Genomic DNA, 13,712 nt, shown 5'->3' on the forward strand with positions numbered 1-13,712 from the left:
AAAGTATTTGCTTATTCTCTTGGTTTCTACCTTTTTTAGAACTACTTTGGTGATGCCTGGAATGTGTTTGATTTCGTCATTGTGCTTGGCAGCTACATCGATATTGTGTACTCTGAAGCTAATGTAAAGAGTTTACTTTCTTTATTCTTTTTATAAACTTTGGTAAGAAATAAAGTAAAAATAAATAGTGTGTAAAATTAAAGAACTGATTTTATGGACTAAATATAAATTTTAGTGGTAATTTAATAACTAAAAGAAATATAAACCCATGTATAAACGTTTTATGTTAGTATTTCATGTCAAATGATAACAGTTTTTCACATGAAATTTCATGCAAAAAATGCAAAACTAAAATCATTACATTTGTAGCTTGACCTTAAAATTAACACAAGACTGTTAAGAAACAAACTTAAAAAAATAATCATTCTAGACCAATACATTCTATACCTGTAATAGAGACCTCACAATAACTATCCATTAGAAATAGTCAGTGAATTAACTCAACAAAATTAGAAGTGGCAACAAAAGGTGAACAATTAAATAGAAAAAAATATTATAACACAAAGATTGAACAAACAGTTAGAGATGTATCAAAGGACGTTCATGCCAGGATATAATATCTATAATCTGAAATGCTTGGGGTCAAATCAGCTCTTGACGTCTGCTAACTAGAATGCCATTAAGTATGTCATATAGAATATGAGGATTTTTCTGATCTGTTATGCCATCTGTGACACTTATAATATTTCGACTGTGCTAAGTTATCAGGTATGACAGAATTGGTTAACAGTATTGCCTAATAAAAATGCAAAATACCTTACAGTAGAGTACCAAGCAAAAAAGTCCTCCAGTGGCATAGTGATATGTCTACGGACTCACATCGCTAGAAACTGGGTGTTGATACTTGTGATGGGCAGAGCACAGGTAGACCATTGCATAGTTTTGTGCTTAATTCAAAACAAACCAAGAAAACAACTGAATAATTTTCAAAGTACATTTATGGAATAGCAAACAGTAAACAATTTGTTTTGCTTTCAATTCAAAATAATTAGCTTTAACAGCAGTAAATAATCTTCCAATATAGAGTTATAAAAATTATGGTTCATTTGTGGCTACCTTGTCAAATATGGGAAAGAAGCTGATACTTTCAAACGTGTAGCAAGATGATTGGCTTGCTGTTAACCACTATGTCTATTCACTTTAAAGTTTATTCCAAACTGTGCCAGATATGTCTTTCCATTGTACAGGATGTTCGGAAAGTCACTGTGCACTTATATATTTATTAACAGACATGTTTCAATATACAATACAGGAGGTAAATATGAATAACAATTATAAACAATGTTGAAAGTGACCCCTGTTGGCATCAATACAGACTTGGATCCTTCTTATTTTGTTTCTAAACACCGCTATCAGTTGCTGGCTTGAAATAGACTGAATCAAATATTGATTACAAAACTGCACAGTGACTTTCCAAACACCGTGTAGTATTATAGGCTGTGAGTTGGGTGATGCTGTTCAACTGGACTGCTGAATTCTGTCACTTGAGATAATAGTGTGTGTAGACATAATTACAGATGTCACAACAGTTGTCATTATAGACGTTATATTTCCCATATCACATAGTCAGTGGTATTTTAAGTTGAAAGATTTGAGTGAATGTAGATGGAGGAGGTGTGAATGACTTGGTTATTACACTTGCAGTTAAGATTGATATTTGTATCATTGAATTGGTAAATATTAATAATTCTTCAACTCTGTTTTTCTAACAATTCATTACTTTCCATATAGATTCCACTATCTTCTCTTCATGATGATGAGAAACCTACATGAAGTAAAAATGTATCTTAGGATAACCATTAACCTGAAGATGATCTAAGAAGGTTGAAATGTTGTTCTCTGCTTTATCAATGAAAGTGTTAATACACATACCAGCTGCCCTGAGATACATTTTTATCTTCTATTCCATCAACTTGTCTTTTGTTCTCAGTTCTTTTGTAAGTGTTACAGTAGTTTAAATATTTACTGCATCAATCAATTTTTAAACACTTCTGAATCAACGTTTGTCTTGAGGCTATAATTATTGTAGGTGCACATATGTGTTGTGCATAGTGCAGTGCTGTTTCATTGTTGCACCAAGCTCTCTGGGTTTTGCATGAGCCATTTTTTGGCTATGAATAGAGATTCTTACTGAGAAGCAATTCAGAAGCTTACTTACTATAATGAGTGTATGATGCTACCATGGCTAAGAGTTGGAAGTTAACTCCAGTGGAAAAAATAAAAAATAGTCATTGATTCTTTGATCAAAGGAGGATTTTGTACAAAGCAGCTTGCTAGAAGATTTCAGTAGGTTCAGATATATAGAAAAATTAGTTTAGTTTTGTAGAGCACTAGAAGAGAAGAGGTACAAAGAAGAATTCTACAATATTATTGTGTTTTGAAACACAAGATCCTGCAGAATCTTTGATTGTTGTTCATAACCAGGAAACTTCAGGGCCACTGTGTGCACTGTTTAATCTTCTCTGTGTTCATGTAATCCCAAAGCAAGGTGACCAAGCTAAAATTCTTCCTCACCAATAAGATGAGAAACATGAGGCTAGAGAGAAACAATGTGACCTGCTAAGATGAATCAAAGTTCAGTTTACATGGGTGTGAATGGAAGTACTTTGTGTGATGATGTTGATACGAAGTTTTATCTAGCATCTTTCAACTGTGAAGCATCTACGGAACCAAGTGATGTGGTAAAGCATCTCCAGCCAGGCAGTGCAATGCCTACATTTTGTTAAAGACCCTATCAAAGCCAACAAGTGCATCAAGATACTTGAGTCCTGTTTAAAGCCAACAGTTAGGGATTACATCATTGGAGCTGAAAAGTGCACATTTTGGAATGACTTATCCATGTGACAGGGTTAAAAAGCTTATTTATATTCATACATTCAATGGAAACTTCACTATACACATACTGAAAAGACATCATAGGTTTTATTTCATTGATTCAGGTGAAGGACTATCATCAAAGGGACAGGATCAAACAAACTATGTCATGAACTTACAATTACTTACATTCAGCCCCTTGTGATGTCAAACAGACAGGATCAAACAAACTATGTCATGAACTCACAATTACTTACATTCAGCCTCTTGTGATGTCAAACAGACAGGATCAAACAAACTATGTCATGAACTCACAGTTACTTACATTCAGTCCCTTGTGATGTAAAACATTTACTAAAGCCAGAGGAGACACAACAAATATTAAAAGAGAAAACAAATTCTGTGATCACATTTTATATTAGAGCAGTGTTATTCTTTCACCTTGTTTTTCTTACTCAGAAAACGTTTGTAACTTAACATGGATACTGTTGTTTGACATGTGTTTTGATACTGTTTAATAAAAAATACCAAACATTTTATATTATTTTCTTCAACTTGAAGTTCCACATTTAGCATAATCAAAGTTGATCAATAGGCCTAACTACACAAATAAACTACTTCTAACAAAAATTCCATTACTGGTTAGTCTCCATTTCTTTCTTTAAGAAATACTCAGTGTCTACATCACAGAATTAATTCAATTAACTAGTTAATAATAACAGATAAACTGACTTATCACTGATAATTCATTTAACTAACCATGAAACTGATTAATTTTGATGACATATCATAACCTAACTCACTGTGGATAAACCTTTTCCTACACTTAAAGCAAGTTTCAGATGTTATAAAGCCTCTTCCATCATGTTAAGTAAAATTTCCTTCATAATCAACAACAATACAGATCTTGAGAGTGTCTAGATAAAATGACATATTTATTAAAACTACTCAAAACAAGGAGCTGACTTGTGTAAGGTAATTTATATTAAGAATTCATAACTTTAACGTTTGGTTTTTGTATTGTTTGCTTTGGTGAATTTAAAGACAAATTATTTTCAAAAACATTTAATAGATTCAACTAAATTAAATAAGCTATAAATTTTACATTTAATATTGTTTGTATTGTTAATAAATAACTTCTACCAATCATACTAAATCTGTATACATTTTAATAATGCACATAAGTAATTAATAATAGAATATAATTATATTACAGCCTGGTACAACTATTATTAGTATCAACTTTTTCCGTTTATTCCGAGTGATGCGACTTGTAAAACTACTGAGTAGAGGAGAAGGAATTAAAACACTACTCTGGACCTTCATCAAATCTATCCAGGTGAGTTTTTACACTACTCTGGACCTTCATCAAATCTATCCAGGTGAGTTTTTACACTACTCTGGACCTTCATCAAATCTATCCAGGTGAGTTTTTACACTACTCTGGACCTTCCTCAAATCTATCCAGGTGATATCTCTGACCTTCATCAGATCTATTCAGGTGAGTTTTTACACTACTCTGGAATTTCACTAAGTCTGTTGAGGTAAACTTAACACTACTCTGGACCTTCATCAAATCTATCCAGGTGAGTTTTTACACTATTCTGGAATTTCACTAAGTCTGTTGAGGTAAACTTAACACTACTCTGGACCTTCATCAAATCTATCCAGGTGAGTTTTTACACTACTCTGACCTTCATCAGATCTATTCAGGTGTGTTTTTACACTACTCTGGAATTTCACTAAATCTGTTGAGGTAAGCTTAACACTACTCTGGACTTTCATCAGATCTATCCAGGTGAGTTTTTACACTACTCTGGAATTTCACTAAGTCTGTTGAGGTAAACTTAACACTACTCTGGACCTTCATCAAATCTATCCAGGTGAGTTTTTACACTACTCTGGAATTTCACTAAATCTTTTGAGGTAAGCTTAACACTACTCTGGACTTTCATCAGATCTATCCAGGTGAGTTTTTACACTACTCTGGAATTTCACTAAGTCTGTTGAGGTAAGCTTGACACTACTCTGGACCTTCATCAAGTCTATCCAGGTGAGTTTTTACACTACTCTGGAATTTCACTAAGTCTGTTGAGGTAAACTTAACACTACTCTGGACCTTCATCAAGTCTATCCAGGTGAGTTTTTACACTATTCTGGAATTTCACTAAGTCTGTTGAGGTAAACTTAACACTACTCTGGACCTTCATCAAGTCTATCCAGGTGAGTTCTTACAGTGCTCTGGACCTTCCTCATTTTTATCCAGATGAGTTCTTACACTGCTCTGGATGTTTCTGAAAGCTCTTCAGGTGACTTTTTACACTGCTCTGGACTAACATGAAGCCTATCCAGGTGAGTTCTTACACTGCTCTGGACCTTCTTCAGGTGTATCCAGTCAAGTTTATACAATGCTCTGGACCTTCATCAGGTGTATCCAGATGAGTTATTACACTGCTCTGGGTGTTCCTCAAGTCTATCCAGGTGAGTGTTTACCCTACTCTAGGCCTACACAGTACTTCAACCTATTCAGGTGGCATTTGATATGATACTATATTTGTCTCAGGTAACATTCGACACAATACTACAATCTGTTCATGTGGCATTTGACACAATACTATAATCTGTCTAGGTGACATTCGACATGATACTACAACCTTTTCAGATGGCATTTGACATGATACTACAATTTACATGATCATTTACTAAAATTTTTTTTTTTTTTGTTTTGGCAAGACACTACAATCTGCTGTGATGAGTCTTGACCTGTAGTCTGCTTGGTGTTTATTTACATTCTACTAAATTTAGTTATGTGTGTCTTGATGTGATGCTACATTCTGTTCAGATGTCATATGATGTGGTACTACAATCTATTTATGCAGGTTTTAACATTGAAGTATGGTATATCTATATGCCATACAAAATACTAATTCAGAGAAAGGTAAGAACCCTATATCTTATATATGACATGTTTAATAAAACTGTGTAAACCTTCTCAGCAGATTCTTATAACAAAACAGCCATGCTGTTAATTTGAATGAGTATTTTACGTATTCTAGAAGAGTGATTTCATAATTCCTTTTTATAAAGAAGTGTAAGAATATGGAGAGTTTGAAATTATAGTTGTGAATGTGAAGAATTTTATTTCTGAAATATTAACTGTTACCATAAAGTATGTTTGGATATATAAAAGTATTAAATTACTCATGTTATTTTACTCCTGTCAGCTGTAATTAAAGAGGCATTTTGATGGTTTTGGATTTGTTGCATAGATATATATATAGCTATCGACAACAGTTAGCATATGTTGTTGTTGCAAGATAAGATTTTGTGTTTGGTGGTGATACATGACTATCCTGAACATAAGATTTTGTGTTTGGTAGTGATACATGACTATCCTGAACGTAAGATTTTGTATTTGGTAGTGATACATGACTATCCTGAACATAAGATTTTGTGTTTGGTAGTGACACATGACTATCCTGAACATAAGATTTTGTGTTTGGTAGTGACACATGACTATCCTGAACATAAGATTTTGTGTTTGGTAGTGATACATGACTATCCTGAACATAAGATTTTGTGTTTGGTAGTGATACATGACTATCCTGAACATAAGATTTTGTGTTTGGTAGTGACACATGACTATCCTGAACATATTTATTTAAGGATAACATTTTAATTTTTGTATTGTTTCATGATTATTATCGAACATTATTGTTGTAAGATAATGTTTTAAGTTCTTAAAAGATATGCAAATATTAGCAAACATTGCTGTTATAAGATAAAGATTAGACTATTATTGTAGGTACCTTACAGATGTTGATTACTTTTATTGGTGTAAAGATATAAATTTATCTGTAAATGTTAGTTTTATGGCGTGAGTGGGTTTCATGTTTCTTATAGGTTAGTGCTAATGATATGAATATCACTGATATTACATCAGACTTCCATATCAACCATATATGTCAGTGACTTTGTTTTTTAATAACCAGGCTCTTCCTTACGTTGCCCTGCTTATTGTTATGTTGTTCTTCATCTATGCTGTGATTGGAATGCAGGTAAGATTTTGTAAAGTATTCTTTTTGTGAAAAGCTCACTTAATCTACCATGTGTTCGACCTGTATTTCTTTATGCATTTTTCTCAATAAAGTAGATTTATTTATGGGTAGTATAATAAAACTATTTTACTTATTTTGTCATTTCACATTTGGTTTTAAACATTAAAGTCAGTATTTGTGAATGTGTGAGGATTTGATACCATTAATATGTGTGGCTAAATTAGATTTGTATGTGTTGTTCTTCCATTTTTAAATGAAGAGTTGAATGAAAGTTTAGTTTGTTTAAAGTATAAGGTTATATATTTATTTACGATGTTAGATTGTATGTCCTTTTCATGATATAAGGTTCCATGTTTGTGATCACAACATAATGAGGATATGAGGTTCTCTGTTTTTTTAGGATATAATGTTCTGTGTATATTATCACAACATTACAAGGATGCGAGGTTCTATGTTGGTTTACAATTTATGTTGTTTAGATATATAAGTTCTATGTTTATTAAGAATATCAGGTACTATTCTTGTTATTACGACATTGTGAGAATGTGAGGTTCTATGTTATTGCTACATTACAAAGATATGAGGTTCTATGCATGTTTAAGTTTATAAAATACTATGTTAGGTTTATAAGATTCTGTGTTTATTATCATTACTGAAGTTCTCTTGCAGTGTAAAGTCGACTCTAATAAAAAACTTTGTTTATTTTAGGTTTATAAGATTCTGTGTTTATTATCATTACTGAAGTTCTCTTACAGTGTAAAGTTGACTCTAATAAAAAACTTTGTTTATTTTAGGTTTATAAGATTCTGTGTTTATTATCATTACTGAAGTTCTCTTGCAGTGTAAAGTTGACTCTGATACAAAACTTTGTGTATTTTAGGTTTATAAGATTCTGTGTTTATTATCATTACTGAAGTTCTCTTGCAGTGTAAAGTCGACTCTAATACAAAAACTATGTTTATTTTTAGGTTTATAAGATTCTGTGTTTATTATCATTACTGAAGTTCTCTTGCAGTGTAAAGTCGACTCTAATACAAAACTTTGTTTATTTTAGGTTTATAAGATTCTGTGTTTATTATCATTACTGAAGTTCTTTTACAGTGTAAAGTCGACTCTAATAAAAAACTTTGTTTATTTTAGGTTTATAAGATTCTGTGTTTATTATCATTACTGAAGTTCTCTTGCAGTGTAAAGTCGACTCTAATAAAAAACTTTGTTTATTTTTAGGTTTTTGGGAAGATTGCCCTTGATGATTCAACTGCTATTCACAGAAACACAAATTTCCAAACATTTCCTCAGGCAGTCTTAGTACTCTTCAGGTTGAGTATTCATGGTTTCTAGTACTCTTCAGGTTGAGTATTTATGGTTTCTAGTACTCTTCAGGTTGGACATTCATGGTTTCTAAGTAAATGAGAAACTGAATGATTTCTAATAGTAATAGTTTCAGGATTAGTGATATCTAGCCGTAATAGCTTCAAGAGATTGAGTTATATGTATTAGTAATACCTTGAACAGGTTGAGTTACATGAAGCAATATTGGTGTCAAGTGATTGAATTATGTACAGTAGTAATATGTTATTATATCTATAACATTGTATAAAGTAGGATTTCCAATGTCTTCAAAAAACATGTAGTGTTTAATTTGTGTTTCCAGGTGTGCCACAGGTGAAGCCTGGCAAGAAGTAATGTTAGCATGTTCCAATCAGCCGACAGTGATGTGTGACCCTCGATCTGAAACCCCTGGGAACTGTGGGAATAACTTTGCTTTGCCTTATTTCATCAGTTTCTACATACTCTGTTCCTTTTTGGTAAGTTTTGTATGATTTGATTTGAAATAAAAACCAAAATCTTTAAACGTTATTAAAATTAAGATTGGTCACTTCTTATTTCAATAAACATAATTTAATAAATAGATATCACGAGACTATAGATCTGGTTTATTGAATGGAATTGCACTCTAATGTGAGGTTTATTACTGTAGAAAATAACACGAGCTGTGCTACATAGAGTCAGACTGTAGAGACTAACACAGAGTTTACCACATGAAGTCAGACTGTAAAAAATAATACAAGGTTTACTAGATGGAGCCAAACTGTAGAAACTAATACAAGGTTTGCTACAGTCAGACTGTAGAAAATAATATGAGGTTTACTAGAGTCAAACTAGAAAATAACACAAGGTTTACTACATAGTGTCAGACTGTAGAAAATAACACAAGGTTTACTACATAGTGTCAGACTGTAGAAAATAACATAAGCTGTGCTACATGGAGACAAGGAAGAGACTTTCTCTATAAGTCTAGTATAAAGTGCTTTGTTAAGACAAGAAGTATATCTTTCTAAATCTGGTAGATGAAACCCTACTAAACCTTTTGACATAAATTGTAATTTTAAACAGTTGAAAAACTCTTAAGTATATTTTCAATGGTAATCATAATTATTACTCAATTTATTTAAATAATGTCTTCTGTAATGCAAATGTTTTATGTAAACCTAATAATTTGTCTTTTACCTCAAACAAATTATTGTTTTAAGAGATTCTGTGATATAATATCAGAAGTTCTAGGAGACTATGAATTAACTTGATGGTTTCTTTACTTCAGGACTGAACTAACACTTTGTGAACATTACATCAACAGGTCATTAATCTCTTTGTTGCTGTTATCATGGATAATTTTGACTATTTGACTCGAGATTGGTCAATCCTAGGCCCTCATCACCTAGATGAGTTTGTACGATTGTGGTCTGAATATGATCCCGATGCAAAGTAAGAATTGTACTTATTAACAATAACCCAACAGTAAAGCTTATTACAGATATTAACTCATTTCTAAAGTTTTCCTACAGGTAACTAGTTAATAGGTTACAAGTTGAGTTCATCTCAAAGGTTTATTACCTGTATTTGTTAAAATTCTAAAAATACATTCTCAGCTGATAAATGTAACTCTCCATCTCTAAGATGGTTCATCTCAGTTTTATATACTTTATGGTCGAGAAATAATATCCCTTTCAAAATAGATTTTCCAGTGAAGTGATAGTGAAGTAAATTTTACATTTAAACATTTTTATCCAGTCAATACTTGTTCAGACAATTTTCAACTAGCTAAGTAGTAAGATAAGGTCAGGGACATTTTATGAGACTGTGGTATGTGTTCAGCATGACGTGTGGTATTAATTGTATATTCTACAGTTCAGGATTACTTGAACTAGAAGATGGTAAAATTAGGATCATCATAATATGTATTGTCAATGATATATTCCACAGTTCTTGATCACTTGAACTACTGTACCAGCTCTATACTGAAGATAAATCTAGAGTAACACAATGCTTATGTTAATATGGAAAATCTGTCTTTTTCAGAACTATATTGTAATTAAACTAACACTTGTGTAAACTAAATGTGAAATAACTTGCTCAAAGATCCTCATATCTATTGTAGACTATAGACTTTCATAATGCTCAAGACAATGCTCACTTAACCTTTAGAAAAACTGTTACAATGCATAATAACAATGATATTTAGTTGAACAAAAGTTTATAACAATAAATCACTGTATGGATATAAATACTATGTATATGATAAATATCTAGAATTTGAATGCAAATCACAGAAACAAAAATCACAGAAATTGTTATATTTTGTCAGATGAAATAACCAAAAAGATAAAATTGGTAAGAATTGCTTTTTTTCACTTAGTGTTTATAATAGGAAATATGAAAAAAAGTTTGGAGATGGAAGAAAATGTATGTACAACATTTCAATAAGGGATCTTTTCTTCTAAAAGTTGGGTTTCTCATAATCAAGTTTAAAATATGGAAAGTTTACTTTAATCATTGGGTTTGTTCTGCAGCAGATGATTCATTTAGAAAACCATGTTACAAGGCATAATATACCAGGGGATAAAAAACTCTGTGACTAGAGAAGTCCAACTGTTTCTGATTGTAAAAATCAAACTGAAAATTACTGATTACCTCTGTTTTTCAGTTATGATGGATTTATTCAGATTATTTGTATATATCATGAAAGTAAGTTTTTCTGTAATAACCTTATTTATTTATTCAAAATTACATTTAAGAATGTATAACTTGCATGCTTTAATAAGTACTTTTCATGTCATCATCATAAGTAACAGGAATCAATAGCTCAGTGTTTCCATGGTGCAAAAGTACAGCTTTTAGACTAACTTTAGATAAGTTGATTTAAAGTCTCTATTCTTGAGGAAAATGTTTAGTAGCATCAACAGTTCTAAAGAAACACAAAGTATGCTGCAGTGAAAAGCTAAACTTTGATTGCAACTTTAATAAATTTAAACTCTCTTTTTAACCTTAAGTTCATCAATTTCATTACTGTAAACAAAAACCAAGAAGTTCCCTATGCTACTTTGAACCAGATCAACTCGCTCTTCTTGTGTGATCAGAAGAGGCAGTTTATGTTAAGCTGCCACAGGAATAGAGTTGCTAGATGAGAAGGATGAAAACAATTCATTGTCTTCTTTCCTGATGGATGTGGCCCTGGAAGATCATCCCCATGAGGAACTGGTTTCATTACAGATACAATATCTGGATATTGTGTGTTTTTACATGAATATCCAAAAACATGAGTCTGACAAAGAAAACAGACAGTTAGATGATTTTTTTGCCTCACACAATATAATGGAAACTGCAAATCAAATGCTTGTTTTCTTTTGATTCAACCACTGTGTCATATGGAGCCTAATGTGTTCCTTGGTCACCAATTTTAAACCCAAAATAATGATAGTGAGCTACCTTGTGCATAATGTGTTTTTTTCCTTCATGAAACTGTAATATGTTTTTCCCAAGTATAGCAGAAACTGTTTGGGTGATTTTTGCAATTTCAAACTTTACTTGAATAGGAGTCAGCCAGAATTTAAAATAATTTTCTAAACATTTAAAATAATTACTGTTTACAGAACTAAAGTATGAATGATTTTAATAAACAAAGGTAAAATTTGTTGATCTCATGGATTTGATGTAAGGAAGAAGATTGGACTTTGTTGTGATGATGCACATAGCAAGGTGAACTGGCCAACTATGTGAGAGAGAAGCATCTGACTCAACCCTTTTATACGCAGTCGCAGGGCTTCTGAAACATTTTAGAAAACTGAGCTTATGAGAGTTCTGTGATTTTCAGGAAAAGCACCTGAACAAAATGGTGCAATTAATAACAATGATATTGAGAACAAAGAGCATAAATGAACAAAGTATTTGGAATTTTACATAAATACAATACAGTCATTGTTGGAAGTTATGAACAATGTATGACCTTTACCCATTAAACTGTCCAAGTAAACTCACGTTCACACCATAAATCTGTTTTACTGAGTTGATTGCATATGATTTCAAATTGCATGCTGATAAAATATTGTTATATTATAATAATTCATAATCTGGATGCGATGAACAGATTTTGACTACATATCTGAAATCACAGCCATCAAAATACCCTAAATCACTTGAGTATTTTTCATGTAGTGAGTTATTTGTGTCCTGTGTTATCAGTGTTACTATATGTAGTTGGAGCACTACAGAGAATAGTAACTTGGAAAAGAAAACAGGGCTTTGGGTTACAAAAAGGTGAATACAGTTAGTTAATGTGATCTATATGATATTTATATATAGAGATTGGAAATTCTATCTTAAGAAGAACAATAAGCCCTTTTTAGTACGAGATTGTAAGGTAAACTGATACTTATATGTATGTATATATAAACCTTCACTTATAACATACAATTATTCAACACAGTTAAACAAAATATAAATTTTTTACTTATTCAGATACTTAGAATTCCAGCTTTCAGTTTCAATTTACAATCTTACTTTAATGCATTTGTATAATATTTGTCTAGAGTATAAATATTTTATAACAATATGGAACTCAGGTCTATAGATAGAATGTAATATAAATTCATTTTATAATTAGTCAATCTGTAATATATAAAATATTCACATTACGTATTCAGAAGTTTTATACTCTCTTGTCATTGAAGTGAAACTAATATTGTGTTAAGTTGACCCCAACAGTAATACAGACACTAATATTGTGTTAAGTTGGCCCCAACAGTAATACAGACACTAATATTGTGTTAAGTTGGCCCCAACAGTAATACAGACACTAATATTGTGTTAAGTTGGCCCCAACAGTAATACAGACACTAATATTGTGTTAAGTTGACCCCAACAGTAATACAGACACTAATATTGTGTTAAGTTGACCCCAACAGTAATACAGACACTAATATTGTGTTAAGTTGACCTCAACAGTAATACAGACACTAATATTGTGTTAAGTTAATCCAAATAGTAATACAGACACTAATATTGTGTTAAGTTGACCCCAACAGTAATACAGACAGTAATACTGTGTTAAGTTGGCCCCAACAGTAATACAGACACTAATATTGTGTAAAGTTGATCCCAACAGTAATACAGACTAATATTGTGTTAAGTTGGCCCAAACAGTAATACAGACACTAATATTGTGTTAAGTTGGCCCAAACAGTAATACAGACACTAAGAACTAAAGAGAATCAAGGAATAGTTTTCTTTTCAATACAGACACTAATATTGTGTTAAGAACTAAAGAGAATCAAGGAATAGTTTTCTTTTTTTCTCTGTTATTTCTTTGGTGTTTTTTTCTAAATTTTGTACAAAGTTATATGTACTCTTATCTCTAACTTAGTGACTCTTTCCTAGTGAAAAGATGGCGACTCAACATTACTAACCACCAACTTTTGCTTTGCTTCTTCGCCAAAGTATAGT

General features: G+C 31.8%; 2 protein-coding genes across 8 annotated transcripts in view; one reads left to right on the plus strand and one right to left on the minus strand.

Moving 5' to 3' along the window:
- The window catches only part of LOC143229231 (prolyl 4-hydroxylase subunit alpha-2-like), a 514,682-nt gene that overhangs the window by 421,198 nt on the left and 79,772 nt on the right, over positions 1-13,712 (minus strand). The window lies entirely within an intron of this gene.
- Positions 1-13,712, plus strand: part of LOC143228798 (muscle calcium channel subunit alpha-1-like) — a 222,387-nt gene that overhangs the window by 188,130 nt on the left and 20,545 nt on the right. For all 7 annotated transcript variants that reach the window (XR_013015602.1, XR_013015596.1, XM_076460506.1 and 4 more), the window contains 6 exons: positions 40-123; positions 4,091-4,213; positions 6,867-6,932; positions 8,160-8,251; positions 8,587-8,740; positions 9,571-9,698. Coding sequence is in view for 5 of the 7 variants with exons in the window: in XM_076460506.1 (XP_076316621.1) it covers positions 40-123; positions 4,091-4,213; positions 6,867-6,932; positions 8,160-8,251; positions 8,587-8,740; positions 9,571-9,698 (647 nt within the window). In the remaining 2 variants the exon portion in view is untranslated. The remainder of the gene's footprint in view (positions 1-39; positions 124-4,090; positions 4,214-6,866; positions 6,933-8,159; positions 8,252-8,586; positions 8,741-9,570; positions 9,699-13,712) is intronic.

The sequence above is a fragment of the Tachypleus tridentatus genome, chromosome 1, assembly GCF_004210375.1.
Source record: "Tachypleus tridentatus isolate NWPU-2018 chromosome 1, ASM421037v1, whole genome shotgun sequence".
In the NCBI taxonomy this organism is placed as follows: Eukaryota; Metazoa; Arthropoda; class Merostomata; order Xiphosura; family Limulidae; genus Tachypleus; species Tachypleus tridentatus.